Source organism: Girardinichthys multiradiatus, chromosome 11, assembly GCF_021462225.1.
Source record: "Girardinichthys multiradiatus isolate DD_20200921_A chromosome 11, DD_fGirMul_XY1, whole genome shotgun sequence".
Classification (NCBI taxonomy): Eukaryota; Metazoa; Chordata; class Actinopteri; order Cyprinodontiformes; family Goodeidae; genus Girardinichthys; species Girardinichthys multiradiatus.
The window spans coordinates 2,048,693-2,074,459 of NC_061804.1; the positions used below are offsets into that span (position 1 = coordinate 2,048,693).

At 38.1% G+C, this 25,767-nt stretch overlaps 2 protein-coding genes across 5 annotated transcripts; both read left to right on the forward strand.

Moving 5' to 3' along the window:
• The first annotated feature begins 760 nt into the window (after window positions 1-760).
• ddx46 (DEAD (Asp-Glu-Ala-Asp) box polypeptide 46) lies at window positions 761-14,867 on the forward strand. The gene is made up of 23 exons (XM_047379533.1): window positions 761-921; window positions 1,100-1,267; window positions 2,483-2,605; window positions 3,117-3,204; window positions 3,295-3,463; window positions 3,865-4,106; window positions 4,195-4,305; window positions 4,396-4,561; window positions 4,776-4,896; window positions 5,270-5,445; window positions 5,596-5,717; window positions 6,993-7,071; window positions 7,907-7,989; window positions 9,116-9,280; window positions 9,460-9,622; window positions 9,753-9,946; window positions 10,683-10,820; window positions 10,943-11,092; window positions 11,175-11,402; window positions 11,604-11,822; window positions 13,670-13,814; window positions 14,231-14,304; window positions 14,431-14,867. The coding sequence occupies exons 1-23, from the start codon at window positions 905-907 to the stop codon at window positions 14,476-14,478; spliced, it is 3,189 nt and encodes a 1,062-aa protein (XP_047235489.1). The 5' UTR covers window positions 761-904; the 3' UTR covers window positions 14,479-14,867.
• A 1,148-nt stretch (window positions 14,868-16,015) lies between these two features.
• On the forward strand, window positions 16,016-25,478 carry c11h5orf24 (chromosome 11 C5orf24 homolog). Of its 4 annotated transcripts, XM_047379781.1 has the most exons (3): window positions 16,016-16,416; window positions 16,538-16,655; window positions 18,621-25,478. In XM_047379781.1, the coding sequence occupies exons 2-3, from the start codon at window positions 16,635-16,637 to the stop codon at window positions 19,278-19,280; spliced, it is 681 nt and encodes a 226-aa protein (XP_047235737.1). In that variant the 5' UTR covers window positions 16,016-16,416; window positions 16,538-16,634; the 3' UTR covers window positions 19,281-25,478. The 4 variants fall into 4 exon arrangements, with proteins under 4 accessions (XP_047235737.1, XP_047235738.1, XP_047235739.1 ...); XM_047379782.1 differs by lacking the exon at window positions 16,538-16,655 and having other exon boundaries at window positions 16,020-16,416; XM_047379783.1 differs by lacking the exons at window positions 16,016-16,416; window positions 16,538-16,655 and adding an exon at window positions 16,668-16,971.
• The last annotated feature ends 289 nt before the right edge of the window (window positions 25,479-25,767 follow it).

A 25,767-nucleotide genomic window follows, 5' to 3' on the forward strand; every position in this document is an offset into this window, starting at 1 on the left:
CAGTGCCAAAACCACTGGTAAATGGTTTACTGACCATGGTATCACTGTGCTCAATTGGCCTGCCAACTCTCCTGACCTGAACCCCATAGAGAATCTGTGGGATATTGTGAAGAGAACGTTGAGAGACTCAAGACCCAACACTCTGGATGAGCTAAAGGCCGCTATCGTTTTTTGTATTAAAAAGACTTTTCTTTTATTGGTCGGATGAAATATGCTAATTTTGTGAGATAGGAATTTTGGGTTTTCATGAGCTGTATGCCAAAATCATCCGTATTAAGACAATAAAAGACCTGAAATATTTCAGTTAGTGTGCAATGAATCTAAAATATATGAATGTTAAATTTTCATCATGACATTATGGAAAATAATGAACTTTATCACAATATGCTAATATTTTGAGAAGGACCTGTAATAATCCAGTTTTCTGAGGCACTGCATTTCGGGGGTTTATCATCTGTAATCATCAAAATTACAAGAAATAAGCCCTTGAAATATTTCACTGTATGTAATAGATCTATAAAATGAGTTTCACTTTCTAAACGCTGCTATCACGGCTTCGAGCCCAGTTGACGTTTCCCGCATGTCTTATTTTAATCTTTTTTTAACTCAGACTTTGATTTGATCATTTGCTTGTTTTGTGGCGAAATGATGAAATTATGGTGCCTATTTATTTATTTATTCTTTCTTTCTTTCTTTCTGCGGATCCGCCAAATTTAGTTTTTATGGTTCTCCAACCTCCAAACACGCGGGGGCGCTCTATCTCTTTTTCCCACACGTTTGTCGCAGTTTTCATACGTTTCTGTCAGAGTCAGCGACGCAAACAAACTATCGCCTGCATTTCGAGACTGATTAGTAACCTTAAGTCTATTTGACCTTTATTTAGTGCAAATCTTGTTGACTCGGAATGGGACGTGAGTCGAGGTGAGACATTTTAACCGTTTAATTGACAGTACCATTTGATATGCTAACATTAGCATGCTAGCTGAAACGGTGTTGTTGCACGTTCTCCAGTCGATCGAATACTCGCTGTTTAATTTGAAGCTAATTGTGTTTTTTCTTTAATAGTGAACACGTCTGCTAACTTGTTCCCAATCAACAGACACTACAGAAAGCGTTCAGCGTCCCGGGGACGGTCGGGCAGCCGATCCAAGAGTCGGTCCCCGGACAACAAGCGCTCAAAGAAAGATGACCGAGACCGAAACAGGAGAGATAGGTCCAGGAGCAGAGACCGCAGAAGGTCCCGGTCCAGAGACAGGAAAAGACCCAGGTACGTACCGGTCACCCGGGTGTGATAATAGCAACGAAAAGAAGTGTTAATTTTGAGCTACATATTTGTCAAATAGACGTTTTATGCGACTTTTAGCTCCGGTAAGAGTTTTTATATTTAGTCCTATATTTGTTTCATTTATATACCTGTTATATCTGGCACAATTTCATCTTAGCTAAGATAATGTACTTCTGATTACATACTTATTATTCAACGAATTTATTAGAGTTTGGCTTTAAAAGTCAGGATAGTTTGTCCTGTTCTTGAATAACTAAATGTTGGATGCAGTTGAATATAATATAATCTGCTCTATTGATTTAAGCCTTAAGAATGTCATTGAAACAGCAGACATATAGACCAAACACACTAGACATGTAAAGTGTGTTGATCTAAATATTATGTACATAATAAAAGTGAACAAAATGTGCAAAGAAAGTATACATTTGTATTAGTAATGATATAGATGAAAGGTAAACAATTGCGAAATTTTTAATCTTTAAAGTTTTGAAATTTGATTGTGCAAAAATATGAAAAAACTTTGGAAAAGAGGCAACACTGCAGTGGTCAGAGCTGACAGATGTTGTGAAGTGAAAAGGTCCTGAGTTGTGCATTGAATTATGTGTAAAACCATAGCTGTATACAAATCAATTGTAATTTTGTGCAAAATAGAATATACAACTTTTTAAAATGTTTTTAAAACAGTTCAAAATCAATTCAGTGAAAATACAGTTCATGGGTAAATCTCAGCTTAAATTACACATCAGTGAGAAAAACTAAGTAGTAAAAAAAAGATTTAAAAATGTTGAGGATCTGGGTTGAACTGGTGTTGAGGTAGTTTTGGCCTCTGATTGCCTCCCTTTGGAGAATTTGTTGAAAGGTGTCACTGGTAGGGGACCTGAGGGCAGACACTAAATTTGATGGAGGGATTATTTATCCATTCTAGCCTTGGGATCCCACACAATGAGCTGGGGAGTATTGTTGGGGTGAGGGATGTACGGGTCTCTCGGACCTGTTACCTCTGCAAACTGACCTCAGATAAGCAAAAAATGTATGTTGAATGGATTGAGTTAACTGATCACTATAAATAGAAATAGAATCTAAATTCAATTAACAGCAGTTAATTTAATCTGAAGCAACTATCTTTATGCTATAAGTCCAAGTTCTATTTTCTTGTCTTGTCTGATTTTTACTGCTGTGATTGTGTCTGGTGTCTAGGCGGTCCAGGAGCAGAGAAAGGAGGAGGTCCAGAAGCCGGGAAAGGAAGAGATCACTCAGTCGGAGCCGAACTCGCAGGTCCCGATCCGGCAGCCCGGCAAAGAGCAAGAAAACAGACGAAAAGTGAGTTTTTGTTTCATATTCTGGTTCATTAAAGCCCCCAGTTCTTTGAGCCCTGCTTCATTCCCTCAGGTTCATTCTAGGTGGTAACAATTCATACCAACTATTTACCTGTACTTACCACCAACTATGTTTATTTCACCTAGTAGTTAAGTATTTTGATACATTGTAAAGGTACATCAAAATTGCTCAGATGTGACCATAATTTCATTGTGGTTATAACTCCTGAGCAAACCAAAACACGTAGGAGCAGTCTCCTGCTATCACATTTAAATTTACTACATTATTTCTGTATCATATATTTTTAGAATTATTGGCTATCCAAACTTATAGCAAATGTTTACCCCAGTAAAGGTCTGAAATAAGGGAACCAAAATTGCAGATGTACCAAGTACATGTAAAAAAAACCAAAAAACTAAAAGTAAAATGTACAAGAATGAGTTTATAATGAAGATGTGGCACATTTGTTGGAATCAAGTAAAACTTTATTTGGGTTTTGTTGTGTTACCCCCAGAGCCAAAGGCACAGAGAAAGAGAGCGTTGAGCCTGTGTCCGAGAAGAAAAAGGTTAAAGAGGAGAAAGAAGATGAGAAGGTCGAGGACGTAAGTTCTATAGGTTATTTTAGGATGTTCTTGACCTCAGATGTTCACCTTGGGATGCTAGTAAAACATGAACATTTCTTGTCTTCGCAGCAAGACTTTGACCAGAACAAACTGGAAGAGGAAATGAGAAAGAGGAAGGAGCGGGTGGAGAAATGGAGAGAGGAGCAGAGGAAGAAGGCTATTGAAAACATTGGAGAGATAAAGAGAGAACTGGAAGAAATGAAGCAGGGCAAGAAATGGAGCCTTGAGGACGATGACGGTAAGGAGGCAAAATGGGATGGATCTGATAAAAAAAAAGAAAATTCAGAAGAAAGTACACAAATACGCTCCTCTGGAAATGTTTTAGGTGTCTTTCATGGTCTTGGTTCATACTTTTCAACATGTAGTTTTTCTTAAAATACTGCAATGGCCCCTTGAAAGTTGAAACTTTGGAGCTTATAAATAATTTTTGACCTATAAGATAAATCTAGTTTTAAAATGGCTTTTACAAAACGACCTCAACTTTCATATTTAGTCACATCACTGCCATGCCACACTTTTTAGATTAGTATTTATAAAAAAAACAAAAATTGAAAACAGCGGATCTGTTTCCTTCCACTGCACAACTATGCACTACTTTGTGTAGTTTTGTCTCATGAAATTCTGTGTTTATTATATCAGATGATGATGAGGAAGGTCCTGCTCTCATGGAGGGGGATGATGAAGATGACGGGGATGGAAAGGAGGAGGGAAAAGACAAGGATGCAGAGGAAGTTAAAAAAGAGGAGGGTGAGGATGAGAAGGAGACTCCCATGGAGCAGCAGGCCGAGGAGGACGAAGTGGATCCTCTAGATGCGTACATGGAGGAGGTCAAACAGGAGGTGAAGAAATTCAACATAGGACCCATGAAAGGAAATGATAAGGTGAGTGCTTCACTTTTAATGGAAATGTAAAGTTTTGCTAACACTCGTTGAGACTTGAATACATTTTAAAATAATTTGTAATCAACAGAAAGGTGCAACGACAGTATCCAATGTGGTGACGGTAGTTAAGACCAAAAAACAACCCCTCATGCACAAGAAGAAGGGTGAGCTGATGGAGAACGACCAGGATGCCATGGAGGTTTGTTTGTGGCAGCATTGGTTACCTGACTAGATGGAAGAATGTCGGCGTACACAAGGTTGTAACTTGCTGTTGATGTGTGTTTGACAGTACTCATCAGAGGAAGAGGAGGTGGACCTGCAGACGGCTCTTACAGGCTTTCAGACCAAACAGAGGAAGGTCCTGGAGCCTGTGGACCACGCCAAAATCCAGTATGAGCCATACCGCAAGAACTTCTACGTGGAGGTCCCTGAGCTGGCGAAGATGACCACAGAGGGTCAGTTGAAACAGTTTTGTTGCAAAAATAGACACATTCCTAATCCTTGTACATTAACAGTTTCATATATTTCACAATAAATCTAAAAGCTAGGGTGGATAAAGGTTCAAAGTAATATTTCTACCAGATGAACTATCAGCACTTAAACAAATTCAGATTTTCTTCCTCCATCTAACATCTCTCTGTTGGGTCTTTATGTTGTAACAATATACAGAACTGAACGCATACAGGCTGGAACTGGAAGGTATAATTGTCAAAGGGAAAGGCTGTCCCAAACCCATCAAGACATGGGTGCAGTGTGGGGTGTCGATGAAGATCCTCAACTCCCTGAAAAGGTGAGTGCAACAATGTTTACTTTTGTGATTTATTCTGCAACCTTTTTGAGCTATTAAATAAAAATAAGAAATTGAGTGAGATAATATTAAAGTAATGCTTTACAATAAACCCCATCGTGTCATGCTCGTCTATAAAACCACTAGAAGTAAATGTGCCTTGCTTTTGTTCTGTGTTTATATACAAGAATCAATCCAAGTAGTGCATAAACGTGAAGTGGAAATAACACACGGGTGGAATGCAGTTGCTTGCACAGAGTTTTATTTAGGGTTATTACAGTAAAGGGGCAACAAAAATGCATGTCCTACTTTTCAGATATGTAAATACTTTGAAAATCAATCCAAGCGCATCCATGTTTTATTCTCCTCCATCCAGACATGGCTACGAGAAGCCCACACCAATCCAAGCACAGGCCATCCCTGCCATCATGTCGGGTCGAGATCTCATCGGCATCGCTAAGACTGGCAGCGGGAAAACCATCGCCTTCTTGCTTCCCATGTTCCGACACATTATGGACCAGAGGCCTCTGGAGGAGGCAGAGGGGCCCATCTGTAAGGACCTGTTTTATAAAAGACGTCCCACAGTTTTAAAATGTTTTCTTTAAAAACCAAACAAGTGATGAAAATGATAAGAGAGAACAGTTTGACTTGTTAAACACTCTAAAAACGAATGTATTACCTTTGCTTCTCCCTCTACCACAGCTGTAATCATGACTCCTACCAGAGAGTTGGCTCTGCAGATCACAAAGGAGTGCAAGAAGTTCTCCAAACCACTGGGACTCAGGGTGGTGTGTGTTTATGGAGGGACAGGAATCAGCGAACAGGTAAAAAAAAAAACTCCCACATTAACACTGCCTGATCCTTTACTTTCCTTGTTCAGTTGTTTTAAACGAATATCTATTAAATCACCCTGGAAAGAAATACTAGTGAAGTTGCAGAAGAACACACCAATTACAGGGAGGAAGCAACACTGACTTTCATGTTAATTTATACATTTTTTATTAATTGTAAAGTTTACACTAGCAAAGTAAGGTTTTTGCCAACCCAGGTAATTTAAGAACTTGAAATATTCAAATGCAAACTACCAGTGTATATATGAATCAGTTTACTCTTTTATTAATTGAGTTAAGTTTTAAGTCTAGCCTTAAAAGTAGACAGGGTGTCTGCCTCATGAACTAAAACTGGGAGCTGGTTCCACAGGAGAGGAGCCTGATAACTAAAGGATCTGCCTCCCATTCTACTTCTAGAGACTCTAGGAACCACCAGTAAACCTGCAGTCTGAGAACAAAGTGCTCTGTTAGGAACATATGGACCAATCAGATCTCTGATGTATGATGGAGCTAGATCGTTAAGGGCTTTATATGCAAGGAGGAGAATTTTAAATTATATTCTGGATTTAACAGGGAGCCAATGAAGGGAAGCTAAAATAGGAGAAATATGATCTCTCTTTTTAATTTTTATCAGAACTCTTGCTGCAGCATTTTGAATCAGCTGAAGGCTTTTAACTGCATTTTGTGGACATCCTGATAGAAAAGAATTACAATAGTCCAGCCTTGAAGTAACAAATGCATGGACTAGTTTTTCAGCGTCACTCCTGGACAGGATATTTCTAATTTTGGCAATGTTCTGGAGATGAAAGAAGGAAATCCTAGAAACCTGTTTAATATGGGATTTAAATGACATGTCCTAGTCAAAGTTAACACCAAGGTTTTTTACTTTATTATCAGAGGTCAAATTAATGCCATCCAGGTTAAGTGATTGACTAAGCAGTTTCTTTTTTAAAGACTCCGGTCCAAAGACGACAACTTCTGTCTTGTCTGAATTTAGAAGCAGAACATTTTACGTCATCCAAGACAATTTACATTCACTGGCTGGAAACGGGTCTGGGTTTTTGAGTTTTGAAAGGACGATCAACCTGAAAATGCACCATGTCGTCCTAATGCTGACACTTATGACACAGAACAGCCTGATGAGCCAGATTTACTTTAAGTCTGTTGATTTTAACATGCAAATGATATATGGAGAAATTCCCAGCTGATTAGATGTGGTTAAAGATAATTTATGCTGAAATTACTGATGCTGATGTGGTTGGATTACAGATTGCAGAGCTGAAACGAGGAGCAGAGATCATTGTGTGCACACCAGGAAGAATGATCGATATGCTGGGGGCCAACAGCGGTGAGTTCCTCCACCTTCATGGGTCTTTATTAGGATGTTGATTAGCAGCCTTTGTGGTCAATCTGCATGCTTTAAAGGTTACAGTATTCACAATAATCCAAATCAGTACTTTTTTTACTAAACTGTTGACATTATTTGATCGCTTTTGGGATCAGTCAAATCCACAAGACAGTGATGTGTTTCCTGAAGATAAGGGCAAGCACAGGTAGGTGGACGTGGTACAGCCTTGTCGCTTCCTTCTGCACCAAGTTGGGATTATTCATAACTGTGCCATAACAGGGACTTGGATTGGACAGTTTATGTAATTCTTACTACAAATAAAGCTTAGTTTTTGTTTGATGGTCAAAGAACATGCAATCCATTTACACCATATTACTGTTTGTCTCACAAATACACTGTAGGTTATGACCCTCATCCCTTACGTGAATAAATGCTGTTAGTATGCTAAATGACATATTCTTTGTTAGTGGTTAAATATTTAAAAAAATATAAAACCAGGGTTTATTTCTTGTTTCCACACATGCGAGGTAATCTGTAATATGTTTCCCTTGTAGGTGATGGGGCTCCATCTCTTGTATTGTATCTTGAGGCTGTTTTCTGACTTTTACAGGTCCCTCATGTCCCTGAGATGGTACGCAAGACAAAAGACAAGCAAATAAAGGAATCTGAAATGCAGCCCTGAGAAAAGAAATATCTTGAAATATGAATACATTGAGTAATTTTAAGTAGCGACACCTTGAAAAAGACTGTTTTAGAAAGAGGAAGGCTGCTTATCTGTAGTGCTGAGTTCTTCTCAAAGCTGATGTTCCTTTTGCTCCTCTTCCTTGGCATCTAGGCCGGGTAACCAACCTGCGGAGGGTCACGTATGTGGTGCTGGACGAAGCAGACAGGATGTTTGACATGGGCTTCGAGCCGCAGGTGGGTGTTTTGAAACATTTGTATCCAGTTCCTCCTGAGCTTTTCTGATTTCGGTTTGTCTACATCCAGAGTTTTGAGTGTCGCCTGTCCAATCAAGCAGATCATACTGAAATCATTTTCTCAGGGTTTCTTAATGTTGAACGCTTTGCTCATTTATAATGTTTCCAAGAAGAGTTTTAATTTTCTTGCTCGATAGTAACTATAATGTTGGCACAAACAGTCTCACAGAACTATTGATACCCTTTGCTGGTTTTATTTTTGTTCACCTTTAGTGACGTTCCAAAGATGAACTTTAATGTATTAAATTTGTGATGGGGCATAATTATGAAGCGGAAGGAAAATACTTTTTTATCATGTTTTTAAAATAAATTCTGAAACATAAGGTGTGCACTTGTATTCAGAACCTCATTTCTCTGCAATCACAGCTGCGTGTCTTTTTGGGGGCTTTTTACATAGAGAAACCGATTTTTTTCCTCCTTCTTTTGTGCAAAATTCCTCACGCTTGACCAAATTGGATAGAAAGTGTCTGCCAACAATAATTGTCAAGTTTTGCCACAGATTCTTGCTTGGATTTAGATCTGGACTTTGACTGGGCCGTTCTAACACATGATCATGGCTTGTTTTAAATGGTTCCAATAGTAACTCTGGATTGAATTGGGTCTTTAGGGCCACTGTCCTTCTGGTCCTGGCCTGTATCTAGCATCATCCTCTTCCTACCCACTCTAACCACCTTCCCTGTCCCTGCTGTAAAAAATCATCCCCGCAGCAAGATACTGCCACCACCATGTTCCACAGTAGGGATGGTGTAATCAGAGAGATGTGCAGTGTTAATTTACTGCCACACGTTGCATTTATTCAGGATTTTCTTTAAAACTGTCAGACCAAAACGGATGTGAATACAAATACACAGCAAACGTCTCCGATTATTACTTAGATTATGTTATGTTCTACTTTGTGTTCTATCACTAAAGTCCAATTTAAAAAAAAACAAATTACAGTTGTTCTGTGAGAAAATGTGAAAAGGTTTAAGGTTTATGAATGGTTTTGCAGGCCACTGTGTTTGGTGCTACATTATAATGCAGATTTTTAGAAGGAAATCGGGAATAAATACTTTGTCGTCCTCCAGGTGATGCGTATTGTAGACAATGTGCGTCCCGACCGACAGACGGTCATGTTCTCAGCCACCTTCCCCAGAGCCATGGAGGCGTTGGCTCGCAGGATCCTTGGCAAGCCCATCGAGGTGCAGGTGGGAGGTCGCAGTGTGGTCTGCTCTGATGTGGAGCAACATGTGGTAAATAGTCTTATTCTAACTATGTCTCACTGAAATAAAATATCCTTTCTATCTACAGTCATTTCCAGCCATTCCAGCTTATAGTTTTATATAGTTGAGATTGGAAAGAAATGAGACAATCAAATCTGACTCCTCCTCTTTAATTTCCTCCCTCTTTGTTTGCTTCTCTCTATGTGTAGCTGGTGATTGATGAGGAGAAAAAGTTCCTAAAGCTGCTGGAGATTTTGGGTCACTACCAGGAGAAGGGATCTGTCATCATTTTTGTGGACAAACAGGAGCACGCAGACGGACTGCTGAAAGATCTGATGAAAGCCTCGTACCCCTGCTTGTCTTTACATGGAGGTACCGAGTCACACTGAGATAAGGGGAATGCTTGTGTATTGGTACCATGTATTCTGCCATTCAGTTGTTATCTGGGTTAATTCCTTTGCAATCAATCTTTGAGATGTATCTCTTATTCTTCTCCTCTGAGGCATCGACCAGTACGACCGAGACAGCATCATCAATGATTTTAAGACTGGAGTGTGTCGTCTGATGGTGGCCACGTCTGTGGCAGCCAGGGGTCTGGACGTCAAGCAGCTCATCCTGGTGATCAACTACAACTGCCCAAACCACTATGAGGACTACGTCCACAGGGCGGGACGCACAGGCAGAGCGGGCAACAAGGTCATTCAGTTTTACTCCTCAAAATCTGGTTGCCCTGTTATCTCAGACTTTTAAGACTGACCTGAGACAGAGTCCAGACCAAGACAAGACTAAACCACTGAGAGACCATTTTCACGCCCGCTGCTGTAATCATAGCAAACTGTTGCTGGAAATGTTTTAAGGAAATCTACCTGTAGCAGCTCATTAGGTAGCTAACCTACAACAGAGCCCCAGACTAACTGGTTACACTGCTGCACTTTTTCAGGGGAACCCAAACTTGTATGTAAACAGAACCTCAGCTACTTATCCGATAAATCTGACAAGCAGGTAACAAGTTAAAAGATAAACCAGACAACTCTGAAGAGTGGGTACATCCAGCTAAATGCTAACGGACTTAGCATTAGCTGCAGGCAGAGTGAGTGGAGTCAACAGGTGGAGGTGGAGGACTTGACTTACTCAGCGTTCCTTCTCTCTACATCTTGTATAGACAGAAACATCAGTTTATTTGCACTGGAAAATGTTTCCCCTACTTCCTTACTCATCCCTCTCTTCTTCTCATCCTCGGCACTTTGGGGCATAGGTGGCGGCATTGAAAACACAAACAAACACGAACAACCAGAAGTTTTAGACTTTGTTGTAGTTTAAAACAAGAAAGATTCTGCAGCTGTGCTCTTAATTGGTCTTTAGAAAGATTCTTGAGTCCAGCACATCTGAGACAAGACCAAGACTTCTCAAATGACATATTTCTTTCTCCTAGGGTTACGCCTACACCTTCATTACAGAGGATCAGGCACGCTATGCTGGTGACATCCTTAAGGCCTTGGAGCTGTCTGGCTCTCCTGTCCCTCCAGAACTGGAGCAGCTTTGGGCCTCCTTTAAAGACCAGCAGAAGGCGGTAAGATGAAGCTACATAAAAGAAGCATGCAGGTCATGCTGCTTTTTGAATCATCTCTGAGCATTAAATGTTCTTTTTCTAACCTGTTCTTTCTGTTTTTTTCTGCTCCTTGATCCATGCAGGAGGGTAAGGTCATTAAGAGCAGCAGTGGCTTCTCAGGAAAAGGGTTCAAGTTCGATGAGACAGAACACGCCCTGGCCAACGAGAGGAAGAAGCTACAGAAAGCCGCACTCGGATTGCAGGACTCTGATGATGAGGAGGGAGCCTTGGATGTGAGTAACTGTTTCGGGTTTTCTAACACACTTTAAATAATTAGAATCATGCAACATTTGTGCAAACTTTTTCTTTCCTCAGATCGAGGAGCAAATAGAAAGCATGTTTAACTCCAAGAAGAGGGTGAAGGACCTGTCTGCTCCCGGTGCGGCTGGCGGTCCGGCTGGAACCGTGACGGCTGCAGCCGCCACACCCGGGGGGGTGGCTGGCGTCGCTCCGACATCTGCTGGAAACAACCAGAAACTGGAGATAGCCAAAAAGCTTGCTCTCAAGATCAACGCTCAGAAGAACCTAGGTGCCGAAGCTCAGGTCAAGTCAAGCTTCTGCTGCCCTCATGAGGTTGAGGGTGGTAATGCTTTAGATTATACACTACTTCTATTTGTTGTAATGTCAGTACATTTTTCTTTACATTACAGTACGCTCTGCAGATTATGTGTTTCCCTCTGTTTCTCCAGTCCTGTATTAGTTTAACTCCCACATGCACCAAAACCATCTCCTCTCTGTGTACAGGATGTGATGCAGCAGGCCACCAACGCCATCCTGCGCGGCGACCCCATCATGACACCATCCGTGTCCGCCAAGACCATCGCGGAGCAGCTGGCGGAGAAGATCAACGCCAAACTGAACTACACACCTGTGGAGAAGCTGGAGGAGGAGCGGCAGGCGGCTGAGCAGGCGGAGACTGTCAAGAGATATGAAGAAGAGCTGGAGATCAACGACTTCCCTCAGGTCAGCTGCACGCACCATTCTCCAAGGCTGCCACCATTGATTTCATTAATTTTATATTTAGCAGCTAATTTTGTGATTAATTGACTAGTATAAATCAATAATTGAATCAAAATATAAAACTTTTTTTTTAGCAACAAAGTTTTGGCAGTTATTGCTTCCCTCTAAATAAAATATCAACACAGACTTAGGGCAGATTAAAGCATGAAATATTTGTATAAAGAGCTACTTTCTGCGTGACAAAAACAAATCCTGCATATTCAGCATGTTGCAGATTTTAAATATGATGATTGAACTGAAAACAAAAATGGGACTAATTTCAATGATTCATCTTCAAAGGAACAAAAGTATGTTCCTCTAAAACGATTTAAAGTTAAAAACTCTTCCTGTTGTTGGGTTTTTCTGTATCAAATGCATCAATTTTTATATCAACGTTATCTGTACAAATAATTGTGGTTAAAACAGTCAGAAATGAAATCGGTATGATCTGCTGGCCGAAGTCTGCACATTATCAGCAACACGAACCGCGTTATCCAATGAAATGGGGCCCGGATTCTAGCCAGAAGGTTTCCTTCATCACTTGTCCAGAGATAAACGTAACAGACAACCTGAGAAACCCAAGAAACCTCGCCTTTGTCATCTGCTAACTTCAAGTACTCCCAAACTTTAGACCCTGTTCTCTTTTTGAAAACATTTATAACCAGGCGTAGCTGACTGTGAAGCCGGAGCTGAGTGGAGTCGGACTCTACTGACGTATAACAGACAGCAGCCAGGGGCTTATCCTCACATTCAGAACGGCGAGGAGTAAAACAGATGGGATTTTTGTTACACTTTGATAAAGGAAAGATACACACACAGTAAAAACGCCGCAGGATTGGGTGCCGGACCAAACATGGGAGAGATAGAAGTACATCATCACACATAATAAAGCTCTACTTCTATCTCTTCCATGTTTGTTAAAGTTTATGAAATAAAATATAAACTTATTAAAAAAAATATGTGTTGAGTAAAAATGTTAATGTAGACAAATTCTTGGTCATTGCCATCGATTATGACACCTAGTCGCTGCGGTCCTACAGTACTCAGGAACCTGTCCTGTCTTTGGGTTTTGAGCCATGTTTGAGGGTATTCGGTGAGTTCTTGTTGGGCCCGTGTAGTCCAGATCATGCAGAAGACTGTTGGAGTATTTTCTTAATTTTTTTATTAGGATAAATGTTTCTTTATCCAACATTTACCCTAATGGTCTGACTTGTTTCACATCCATTTATTTGTAGTCGATGGTGAAACAGGCTAAACACGACTCTTCATCTTAAATGTTAAGTCACTTTTACATATAATGTATCTAATCAACATAAACTTATTTTTACATTAAATTGGACATATTCCAAAGATGAACTAACTTCTTCTGTCTGTAAATTATTCAGCTGCACTGTTTTCCTTTTGCTCTTTTTGATGCATATTTTATAAGTAGTTCTTCTGGTCACAACGAGTGTCAGAGAAAGCTCTGGTCTCGTCAGCACTTTCTCTGCCATTTTATCAGGACTTTAAATCCTAGGAATGGTATGACAGAATAGATTGAAACAAGAACTATTTAAAATATTGGTTGACCTTAACACCATTAACCGGCCCACGGCTAATAGTAATGTTACCTTTTCATGGATACGCAAAGGGTGACATAATTTAGCATAAAGAACGAACTTCTGACCTCTCTACCTACAAGAATAAAGACAGAAATAAGATACAGAAGCTGCTCTTACAGCCTGTTGAGTATTGGGTGTCTTTTACCTCCTTTAAAGAGTATTATAGACAACTCTTCTTAAAACTCTCATCAAATTTCTGTTCTTTTGCAGACGGCCAGATGGAAGGTGACGTCTAAAGAGGCTTTGCAGAGGATTGGTGAATACTCTGAAGCTGCCATCACCATCAGAGGAACATATTTCCCTCCAGGCAAAGAGCCCAAGGAGGGAGAACGCAAGATCTATCTGGCTATTGAGAGTATGTATTAGAGACCAGATCTACTGCTGTCCTGTCACCCAGTATAGGATTCAACACATAATAAAACATCTGCTATGCTGTGTTTTATCTCTGGATGGGAAAACTCACACACACACACACACATGTCCACCAGACAGTTACATAACGTGTGCTGATCTGCTCTTTATGGCTCTTTTTCACATACCTGTAAAGTTTATGACTTATAAAAAGGGCAAAATAAAAAAAAACAACATGATACAATGTTGGTTCTTAAGTGGACCTTGCTACAAAGGTTTAATAATCAGGAAGAATAGGAGTTTTTTTACTCTTTGTTTAATGTTTAAGACCTTATTTATCTCAGAGAGTTTTTAATGTTCTCCGTGGAGCTGTTTGTAAAACTTCACATCCTGACTGAATGTTTTGTGTCTAATTTCCAGGTGCAAGTGAACTGGCTGTGCAGAAAGCCAAAACTGAGATCACGCGGCTAATAAAGGAAGAGCTCATCAGATTAGTATGTATCTTTACAGATAACTGCTTTTTGGTCATTATATATTAAAAGCATATAGATAACTAGCAGTAGCTGGTTTAAGATCTTTAACATAACTAATTGCCTCTTTTTCTTTCTTGCCTTCTTTAGCAAAATTCCTACCAGCCAACAAGCAAAGGTCGTTACAAGGTCTTGTAGAGGAGGAACCGGGGCTAAATGGAGGCATTTTCACCAATCCACATACACTCATCTTTACAGTTTCATCAGAGTGGAAGATGAAGATTTTATTCTGTGTTTCATAATTTCTTCGATTATTTAGTTTGTATTTTCCTCTCTATGTGCGTCACTCGACTGTTCAGCCATTTTTCTTATACTCCCGATACAAAATTGTCTCGTACCACGTTTAACATTAAAGCAACACAATTCTCCAATGAGCTGTTTAAGCTATGTTCTTTTAAATAGATAGCACATTATAGTCAAATTTGTGTACAAATAGCATAAAAACATGGTCTTAAACAAACTTATTTTTATATTTCTTGTTGCTGAAGAAATAAACGCAATGTGCTCAGATATAGTTAATTATTCAACATCCTTGGTTTTTAAATTATTTATAAGCAGTGGGATACAAATTTGTCTGTGGTGACCGAGCCGACTCATTGTGCCGATTCGATTTGACGAACTAAGGAAGCCAGATTTGTTCTAACAGTTGATTTTATGTGAATATTTGTGCTTTATTGTGTGTATACTTTGTAGGCTTAATAGGATATTACCCATATTATATATGAATGGATACGTGCTCTCATTGGCTATGTCATGAAAGCAGTGAGATAGAAAATGTGCATTATGATAAAAAGTGAAGAGGGGAGGGTGAGGCCTGGAAAAGCAAAGGTATGAAGTGTGTCATGAACTGCATCTAATTACAATTTAGCCTATTTTAACACCACCACCCAATAAATATCCATCTATCTATATATATATATATATATATATAAATATATATCTATATATATAGATATATATATAGATATATCTATATATCTATATATATATATATATATATATAGATATATATATCTATATATATAGATATATATATATATATAGATATATCTATATATATATAGATAGATATATATAAATATATATCTATATATATAGATATATATTTATAGATATATCTATATATCTATATATAGATATATATATATATAGATATATATATCTATATATATAGATATATATATATATAGATATATCTATATATAGATATATCTATATATATATAGATATATATATATAAATATATATCTATATATATATAGATATATATATATCTATATATATATAGATATATCTATATATATAGATATATATCTATATATATAGATAGATATATATCTATATATATATACGAGATCATTTGAATTAAATTGCAAAATATACATTACATGAAAATATAATTATTTGAATGTCTTAATTTCGTAAATATGCAAATAAATCATTAAACGTTGAAATGAAATTGAATTCATTATGCGTCAGAATCACCTTTTTATTAGGTCAGTATTCCATTATTTCATGAACTGTTGCATAAATGTTTTTTTGGAGCAGATTCAGTTTGGTGTAAAGAGGCAAATGATGTGGATCCCTGCAAAAGAAACGGAATTCCCACCTGCACGGCGAGCAGTGCTTTTTCAACTCGTTTAATGATCTTTTCTCGACAGCAGTGTTAAAAATAAAGACAGCCTTTAACCTCATTGTTCTGTGGCCCATGAACACTCGTATTCTACTACGTTTATGTGTCGGAGCGGCTCCTGAAGCGCAGAGGTTCGGAAACCTCAACCTCTGCTGCGCATGCTCAGAACGCGCTCTCCACTCTTATTAATTTTTAATGGAAAATGGTTGCGTTTCTTATCCAAACCACCGGAGCTGCTGAGGAATAAAGGAACCACGACAGACGGAGACGTTTTGTCGGCCTCGCTGCCGAACCGATTCGATGTGTTTCACTATACTTTGAGCCGAACCGAGCCGCGAGGTGAAAAACAACCTAGGGGGAAAATGGATCGACTCCCGCTTTGAGGGATGAAAGATTATTTTTCTCCTTAACCCCTTCTGCTCCGAGATCTGCGAACAATCGAGGTACAGTAACCCCCGGAGCTCGTTCTTTCGGGGAGGGGGGATGAGTTTTTAGTATTTTTCCGGCTTTAAAATATTAGCACTTAAACGCTTAAACCTGCCCACTTTTTTTCCTGATGTCAAGGTTCAGAACCGTTTCTGCTGGACCGTTCTCCGGGCCAGAACCAGGCTGAAAGCAGCAGTCAGTGTTGCAGCCAGGGTAACGGGGGGGTTGTGTCTGGATGCAAAGATGCAGAATCCATGTGCGTGTATTTGTGAATGGAAAATACTAAAGAGGGTGAGGTGTACCTGGTAGTAAAGTCCACAGCCTTGCTTACTCTGCAGCACAGAGCATCTACTTAAAGTATCTTCATTATTACAGGCTAAATACTGATGTTTACATCAAATATAAATTAAGTTTAATATATTTTTCTTGCAGCACTACAATGCTTAATCTGTGCTTTTAGGATTTGCTTGAGGGCAAATCTGCACTTCTCTCAGGGTTCTGGTGTTCTTCAGGACAATTGGGTCACTGTTTCATTTGACAAAGACATTTTAGAGGGTTAACCTCAGTTTAAGGTAAGTGAAAATTTCAGCATAGCATGAATGGACATGACAGAATTTCAGTTTAAAACAAATGGTTGAGACACATAATCTGTGACCTTTACGGGAACCCAGACGTACTCTGTTTTCAAGCCTGATTTAAAGGAGCCAGCGGTTTCTTTATGTCTCAGGTTTTTAGGGATTTGGTTCCAGACCTGAGAAGCATAGAAACTAGGTACAGGCTGGCTACTGGTGTCAAGGTTTTAAAGCTTTTTCACCTCTCCTTGTGTACAAAGCATCAAGTAAGGCTGCACACTGCCTGTGAGCTGGCTGAAAGAAGGCATTTTTTTCACTTGGCAAGACAAATTTGACTGTTTAGAAAAATTTCCTGTCACAGTCATGGTGTTGTAAACTGAAGGTGTGCCTCCTATTGCTCTTATTAAGGTAATGCTATTTTGAAGCCAAGAAGATCTTATATGTTAAGCAGCCGATTGCAGGTTTTCCCTGAGCCGATAGCCCGACTAATTAATAAGCTAATAGCAGCTTCTGTTACATTTTAGAGGGCAGGGCGACAAACAAGTAAAACGAAGCACTTGAAAACTACCAAAAATCTGAATCTGACAATTATCTGTGAATCAGAGGCTCAAATACATTTAAATCAGGTTTTTATTTCTGTTCATAAAATGTCTTAAAATTGAAAACGTGTGAACACATCAACAGCATGTGCTTTCCTGATTTTATAAAAACAACCAGATGTGCATTGGGAAACATGCTTTAATGCATAAATGCACTGATGGTTCATATCTAACCAGCAACTCTGAACTGTATCGAGGCCCAAGACAATTCAGTGCTTTGTAGACCATTGATATGATTGTAAATTCTGTCCGTCAGCTAATAGGGAGCGAGTTCTGTGATTTACGGATGGGTGGGACTTGATCCATTGGCCTGATGTTGGTCAGGACTCTGGCTGCAGCAGTTTGGATGACCTGCAACCGACTATGTCGACTTGTTTTAGAGAGATTTATAAAGACAACATCACAAGAATCGAACCTACAGAAAACAAAGGTCCTGACCTGCCGTCTGTGTTCTTTGTTCTTGTTCGTTTAGAACAGCTCGGTTTATACCGAGATTAAATTACTCACAGATGGAGTGTATTAAATGAAATTTAATGGCTGTAGTTTTTTATTTAGGGGTGTCATAGTAAAGGGTGCTGAATACAAAGCATGCAAGATTTGTCTGATTTGTATTTGCCAAACAAAACCCCAAATAAAATAAAAACGTGTTTTTTTCCCTTACCCATCCAATCAATCACTGGTCTATCACATACAGTCCATTAATGTTTTTTTTCTTTTAATGTGACAACATGTGGAAATGTTCAAGGAGTAGGAACACTTTTCAAGGCACCATAGATGAAATTGCCAGTGCCAAGATTAAAGTTATAAACTTTATAAACTAAATGCAGTCAGATGGTTTTCTTGAAATCACTGATACACAGATCTTTTGGAGCCTTGTGCATGGAGAAAAACAAGGGATTACTGAACTGAAACAAAATATCAACCAATATTTGGCTTTTGAAGTGGGATTGCTTAGCTTGGTTTAAATATCTTCTTATTTTGTCCTCACATTGTAGAATAAAAGCTTCACTCACTCTGTGTGCAATAATGACCCATTACTTTGACCCCCAGCAAAAGATGATGCGCCAGGTGACCACCGCTGACTTCTGCATGAACAGCAGGCCATCTTGCCTCGCAGAGGATGGTCACCACCCTGCGGCTCATTTCGAACTCTGCACCTCACAATCCAATAAGTTCTACCCTCCTCCACCTCCCACCTCCCTCCAGATGACGCTGGCCCCCATGGCCTTACCCACCCAGAGCCACAAGACCATGGTGTGCCAGAGACAGGATGTTCTCGGCGGCGACCAACGCTCACCTGGAAAAATACCTGGCCTGAAAGGCTCGGAGCAAACACCCAGTGACGCTAAGAAAAAGATCAAAGGTGCCGGGAAGACAGGCAGACGCGGCCGGCCTCTGGGAACCACTAAGATGGCTGGCTACAGAACCAGCACCGGGCGACCCCTCGGCACCACCAGAGCCGCAGGGTTCAAGACAAGCCCAGGAAGGCCGCTCGGTACGACCCGAGCCGCAGGATATAAGGTCAGCCCCGGACGGCCTCCTGGCAGCATCAAAGGCCTGTCTCGCCTCAACAAACTGGCTTACAGTAGCACCTGCAGCGGAGCAGCTTTCCCCTACCCGCTACCACACAAAGAAATCCTCTGTGAACCCTCCTGCAAAGAGAAGACTGCTAATGAGGAACGGCTCTGCACTGTTTCTACTTCACCCTGAACTGCTGGAAACTAGAAAGACTGCTGCTTCCTGTTAGGGGTGATTGTAATTTTGTTTTATGAGGGTGAGAGGAGGAGATTTTTTATTTTTTTTTATACTTGTCTTGCTATCATTTGTGTGCTTGCCACCTGATAATACTACCATTTGTTTCTCAATGCTAATACTGGAGATCTCTACCAGATGCTAATGTTTTCATCGAAACAGAGACAGCTGTTCATTAATCAGGAGGCTATTGTCTAACAGTCATAGTAGCAGCTTAATTTTAGTGTTGCATGTAGCATTTTAAAACAAGCTAAGGGAAATGAATTTGTATGTTCATTGATTGCAACCCTTAGTGAAAATGTGGGAAATTCCCCGGGCTGATCGAAAACAAAATGTGTTTTTAATTTTCAAAGTACTTCTATCAAATCCTTATTGGCTGATATTACATTTACATTTTATTATGTAAAGCCCATATATCATAATTTTTACCACTTTTTCCTTTGCTTATATTCTTTTCCCTGGCTAAACCTGAGAAAAATGTTAAACCGTGAAAGAAAAAAAGTGAGCTGAGAACAAAGCTGAGAGTTTGGGAATTATTTTCTGACTGGAATGCTGAACTATGTCATCAGTGTATAACATAGTGCCCAACCAAAATGAAAGTAGTGATGGCAAAGTCTGGGGCTTAAATTTGGTTCATATAGTGAAGAATTAAGCAGCAATTTACCCAGAGAGAATAAGTCAGAAGAACCATTGTCTTAGTGCAGTATCTGGGAGACCTATCAAACCAGCTATCTACAGAGGAATTCAAAAGAATTCTGTTGCAAGTCCAGTCAGCTTGTAATTCACCGCAGTGGCCACCTGTGACAAAAAGCTGTGATTCAAAACATTAGAATTCAGCCTCCATTGAAAGAGTTAATTTCTGCTCCAGTTCTGACCACCATCCTTATTCATATATACACAGGCATGTGTCCATATGTTCCTCCCCACAACTGTGTCATCAGAATATCAGGTTTTATGTTAGGGATCAATGCAGTGGTTGTGTATAACTTGTCTCCAAGTACGTGTTTTATCAACTAATGTTTAACCACACTGCAATAATGTAGCTGTAATGGAGCTGATGTTTCTGCTCAACTGGAATTAAAAGCAGAGTTAAAAAGATAAGTCTTTAAAAAGGACTTAAAATCATTCAAGGTGTTAGCCCTCCTTACAGTAAGAGGAAGATTTTCCAAAGTTTGGAAGCAACAACAGAAAAGGCTCTGTCTCCTCGGGTCACAAGACGGGTCCTAGGAACATTTAAAAGCATCAAGAGTTCCGACATCAAACATCCTCCAGGAACGTGCTTGTGTAAAACCTCTGTTAGATAAGGAGGTGCCAGACCGTTGAAGCATTTAAAATACTAAATTTGAATCTTAGAGTCAATCCTGACGGGTACAGGCAATCAGTGCAGGGAGGACAATATGGGGGTAATGTGCTCAGGTCGCTTGTTACCCATGAGCAGATGGGCAGCAGCGTTTTGGTCCAGCAGTAGGCAACGTAGACGAGAGCTACAGAAGTCCAGTCTAGAGGTAATAAAAGCAGCCATCACCCTTTCAAGACCACTGTAAAGTAAATGGAATTTCATTTTGCTAAATAACCTCAGATGATAAAGCTAGACTGGACCACTGCACTGACCTGTCTATCAAATTTAAAGCCATTATCAAAAACACCCTTACAGCAGTACAAGTCAGTTTTTCTAAAAACGATCACCTCTGTCCAACATCCTTATACATATGTGCACAGACATGCAAGTGCAGTTATTGATTTCACATGACTTGTCAGCGTCATCAGACTTTTTCTACTTACAGTTTACGTAAAAAGTGAAAACTGCTGTAAAAGTCTCTTGATAAACTTTATGCTCACAAACAACAGCTCTGGGTGCCTTGGTGGTCTCGTTCGCTACTCCCTGCTCAAGCCGTCTGTCGGATCAAACAAGATTTCCACGTAGATTTATTTGTATTGCCAAAGTGTTTACTTGGTCTTTTGTTATGTTGCATTCAAGTAGCCACACATACATTCAAATTATTCCCATTAAAAATTCTTATCCAGTTGACTAAAATATCCAGTTAGAGACTGTGGCTCCAGATCTGTCATCATCTATAATTAGTACTCACTTCCTGATTTTAAGAGAAATGGGGAAGAGAAAAGGGATGATTTACTGTCAAAAAGTGCTTTTAAAATTATGTTTCGAAAACCCATTATGATTTATTTATGTTTCATATTTTCAGTATTTCTAGGTGTTATGTTTCTAAAATATATTTACCCTTTAAGCTAACGTGAAATGGCAAATGTAAGCAGACCAGAAGGAATACCAAGTCTGTCTTTGCATCCAGAAAGGTTAGTTAAGGAGAGTAGCTCTCCAGTCTAACAGCATCAGAGAAGCAAACAAATTTTAAACAACTACACAACTCACAGATAATCTCGGTCCCTTAGGAGTGTGTTACACCCGTAACTCAAAATGTTGCTTCCAAAATGTCTACATATTATTATTTGCATGCTATTGTCTGAAACGGCTCACTCAGCCTAGAGATTGTTAGAAATAAGACTGTTATTTGTCTTTGCAATGTTTGTTTTTGTTACAAATACAAAACAAAAAAGTGTTATTTTTTTCTCAATATTTATCATGAGAAAGTTAAAAACATTTGGATAAATGTTCATCCTGCAGGTTCTTTTTCATTTCAAATCACTTCTAGTTATGTTTTATGCTGCCTATTTCTCCCTTGAAATTTTAAATGTCCATTTTTTTTATCGCAGTGAAAATTATGGATTTTCCTGCTTACTTAGCAGAGATTTTTTCCCCACGCTGATTCTGTCCACTCGTCTCGGGTGGTGCAGTACAGATACTCGTACATTACACTACAGATACATTATGTAAAATTTTTAATGCAATTCTTTTCTACACAGCATCCACGTGCAATTATATCTCACCCGAAAGCAACATAACTGTACAAATTTGTCTGAGGAATAACTAAGAATCCATGTTTCATCCTTGTTCTTAAGTCCCATTTTCTTATTTTTCCATGATAAACTGTTACAATAAAATGTGGTCTACTGTAAATTTGTGGCTGTCTGGTGGCAGAAATAGAAGGGACTTTGTAGATTTTTCACCAATCTGTACTTTTGATTTAATGTTGCATTTACACCATGTAAATGAGTAGACTCTTCCTCAAACTGTATTTTCACATTTCGCAAACATGTTTTAGAACAAATTGCTTCCTAATTTGCGCTGTAATTATAGCAGTTATAGGTATTTTCAATATTTCTGAGTTACCAAAATTGTGTACTGGCATTTTTCAAACTAGAGGTCTAAAGCGTGTTACTGTTTTGATCACAGATGAGAGAAAACGCCTTCTAAAATACTTGTCTTTATACCTATTTGCACCATCAGATGCATTACAATGGATCTGAGAGTACTCTTACAAAGAAGTCATTACTATCTCATTAACTTTAAACAAAGACTGGATTATCTCGATGCATTTGCTAAACTATATGAAGATTTTACACTGAGTTTACAGCTTTCTGTCTAAGAATTGGACAATTATGTCCTGGTGTTCTAATTTGTACAAGATAAACACATGTCTCTTTTAATTTTATTTCTTCAGTGGGACATAAGCCCCAGATTTGTATATTTATTGGTATTGCTTTTTATTTTGTGTGTTTTTAGGTTTGTTATAAGCCCTGAAGCTCTTAAAATCAAACTATTTGGAAAGCTAATGTTTTTATGAACAGCTACAGCCGGGTACTATAAAATAAAGTGAAAATTGATACTGTGTAACAGATTAAAACTGCCAAATACATTCTTTAAAATGCTTTTTAAGTACAATGACTTGTCAGGCTTGGTTTTTGTTGTTTATTTTTTAATTACAAAAATATAGGAAACTCTAATGCAGAAGCATGGTATAGTCCAAGACTTAGTGCAAACAACTGTGAGTTGAATATAACCTATACTATAACAAGTTGCCCTTGTAGGTTTAACCATTTAAAATTGGTCAGTTTGTTGCAATCATTTATTACATGTATTCTAAGTTACTGTGGAAACTTTACTATAATTTTCCTTGTGTCTTTAAAATTTTGTACAAGGCATTTTGTTAAATGTTAGGATTATCTGTGCAGTGTAAGCAAATGTACTGAAAAGGTCAGATATAAACCTTTTTTAACCATTCTTTACCAAAGAATGCAACATCTCAAAAGGCTAAATTCAGCATTAAAGTTGTACTGTAAAATGTAAATTAAAAGAAACAGTCTAATATCATGTACTATGACTTAAGTAAAACATATATGTTGCATTAGATACTAAAAGCTAACATTCTCATTCCTTGAGTGCATTTTAGACACTATTATACACTATTATACGTTTTTATGTCTGATTTTTGTATTAATCTGTTAAATAATTTGTCATTTATGTGCCAGTATGGCTGTAGGGGTGCTAATTTTCGTCTTCACACTTTACACTTCCTAACCTTCAAGCTAACCTCAGTTTTGTAATCTTAGGGTCCTGAAGTCCTTCATAAATGTGAAACTTTAAACATTTGTCCCTACTTTCTGGAAATGTTGAGAAATATGATGCTGTTATTATGAGCTTAATTTGTTTTACTCAAAGTTGTTTCTTTAAAACAAATGTTCACAGCCTGCTAGTTAGCTAAAGAAGCTAGCATGAGCTTGGCTTGATTAACACTAATAAAAGTAAAAAAATAATTTCTGGTTAAAAAATATGCAAAACATAATGTAAATGTATTATCTAGATTGCATTGATTTTACATTTGTAAAGGTTTTTAGACATGGGTAATGAACAAAGATTTGTGTTGCCTTTGTGACGCTCTGATATTTAGCTTGCATCAGATGCCTAAAAAGCCTAAATGTCCAATATCTTGGTTTAAATCAGATATATATATATATATATCTATTTATAGATATATATATATATATATTTTTTTTTTTTAATTGTGTCGGGATAGCTAAAGTGGTACAAATCCTTAGTCTTTACTGCCTTTACTGTTACACTTTGTTTTTACATTTTACCTTCAAGCTAGCTTCTGTTGGGTTAGCATATGGTTGTGAAGTCCTGCCACACTGTGAAATTCACTCATCTGTCCCATTTTCTCAAAATATTTAGAAATCTAATGTTATACTGGAAAGTGCATTTCTTTTTGCCAAATAAAATAGTTTCTTTTTAATTTTTCTACAGTGTCACAGCATGCTAGTTTGAGAAAGAATCTAGCATAAACTTGGTTTAACACTAATAAAACAAACAAAACTTATGTTTAAATAATTAAAACACAAAAGCTGTATCTACCCTATTTATGTACTGTGTATTGGGAAACATACTATTTGTCTCCATTTTCTGGAAATATTTAATGATCTAATGTTGTTTTAGAAGGCGGAATTGCTTTTGCCATACAAAATTGTTTCTTTTTACATTTTTAATAGCTTGGTTTTATTCACACTATAAATAAATGTACACTTACTATCTTGACTTGCAGTTAAATTTTTCTGGAGGGTTTTTTTTTATCAGTGGAGACTGAACCATGATTTGTGTGTCTTTTAAGCTCTTTTTAGCTTTTTGTGAAATGCTAATGATAAAAGCTAATAATAATTTTGTGTAAAACTAAGAAATAAATTACCCCAAGAACCGGTTCCAGATCTGTAAAGACTGATACAACTGTTTAAAAAAATTAGACTAGCATGAAAGTTTGATCAATATATAATGTCTTAATGATCTTGTGATGGTTGAATGTAGATATTAAACTGAAGCTAATGTTCTACGCTAAGGAGATGGGTGCTGGTATGAACTTAGATAGGACTTTACCTCACTAATGCACACTGTGTCCGATAATATTGGGACTGATAACCCACTATTAAATCTGAGTTTATTTCTAAGGAGGAAACTGGAGAAAGAATACCTAAACAATTCTTGATTAATATTTTAAGCAAGAAATTGCAAACTAAGGGGCCCAGTTATTAATAATTTAATTTCTTTCTTACTGTCTTGTGTCTCAGCACCTGCAGCTTTTTCTCACATTTGTGTTTTTGAGAAGATGTGAAGCCCAGTTATTTCTGTGTGATTGGCAAAGCTTGTAAAACTTTGTACAAGTTTTCATATTATTCCTGCATGATTGTTGTGAAATGTTTAAAAGTTGTGTTATACATGAATAAAATAAATAACACTTTGTGACATGTTGAGTAATTTTCTTAGTGCTTTTATTTTATTTTTGCATGTCCAGAGTGATATCTCCAATTAAATCTGTTACAGACATAAAGTGAACACATGCAACCCAAACTATTTGTTCGGAGTCTCAAAATGCTTTATTTTTCTGTATGTTACTACAATTCTTACAGTAGGATTTCATGTCTCACATATCAGTCACATGCATGAGGCATAAATATATTTTTTTAAATGTGTGCAAAGGAAAAGAAATATCCTTAGCTGGCTGAAAATATTTTGATATATAAAAAGATAGTTTGTTTTACT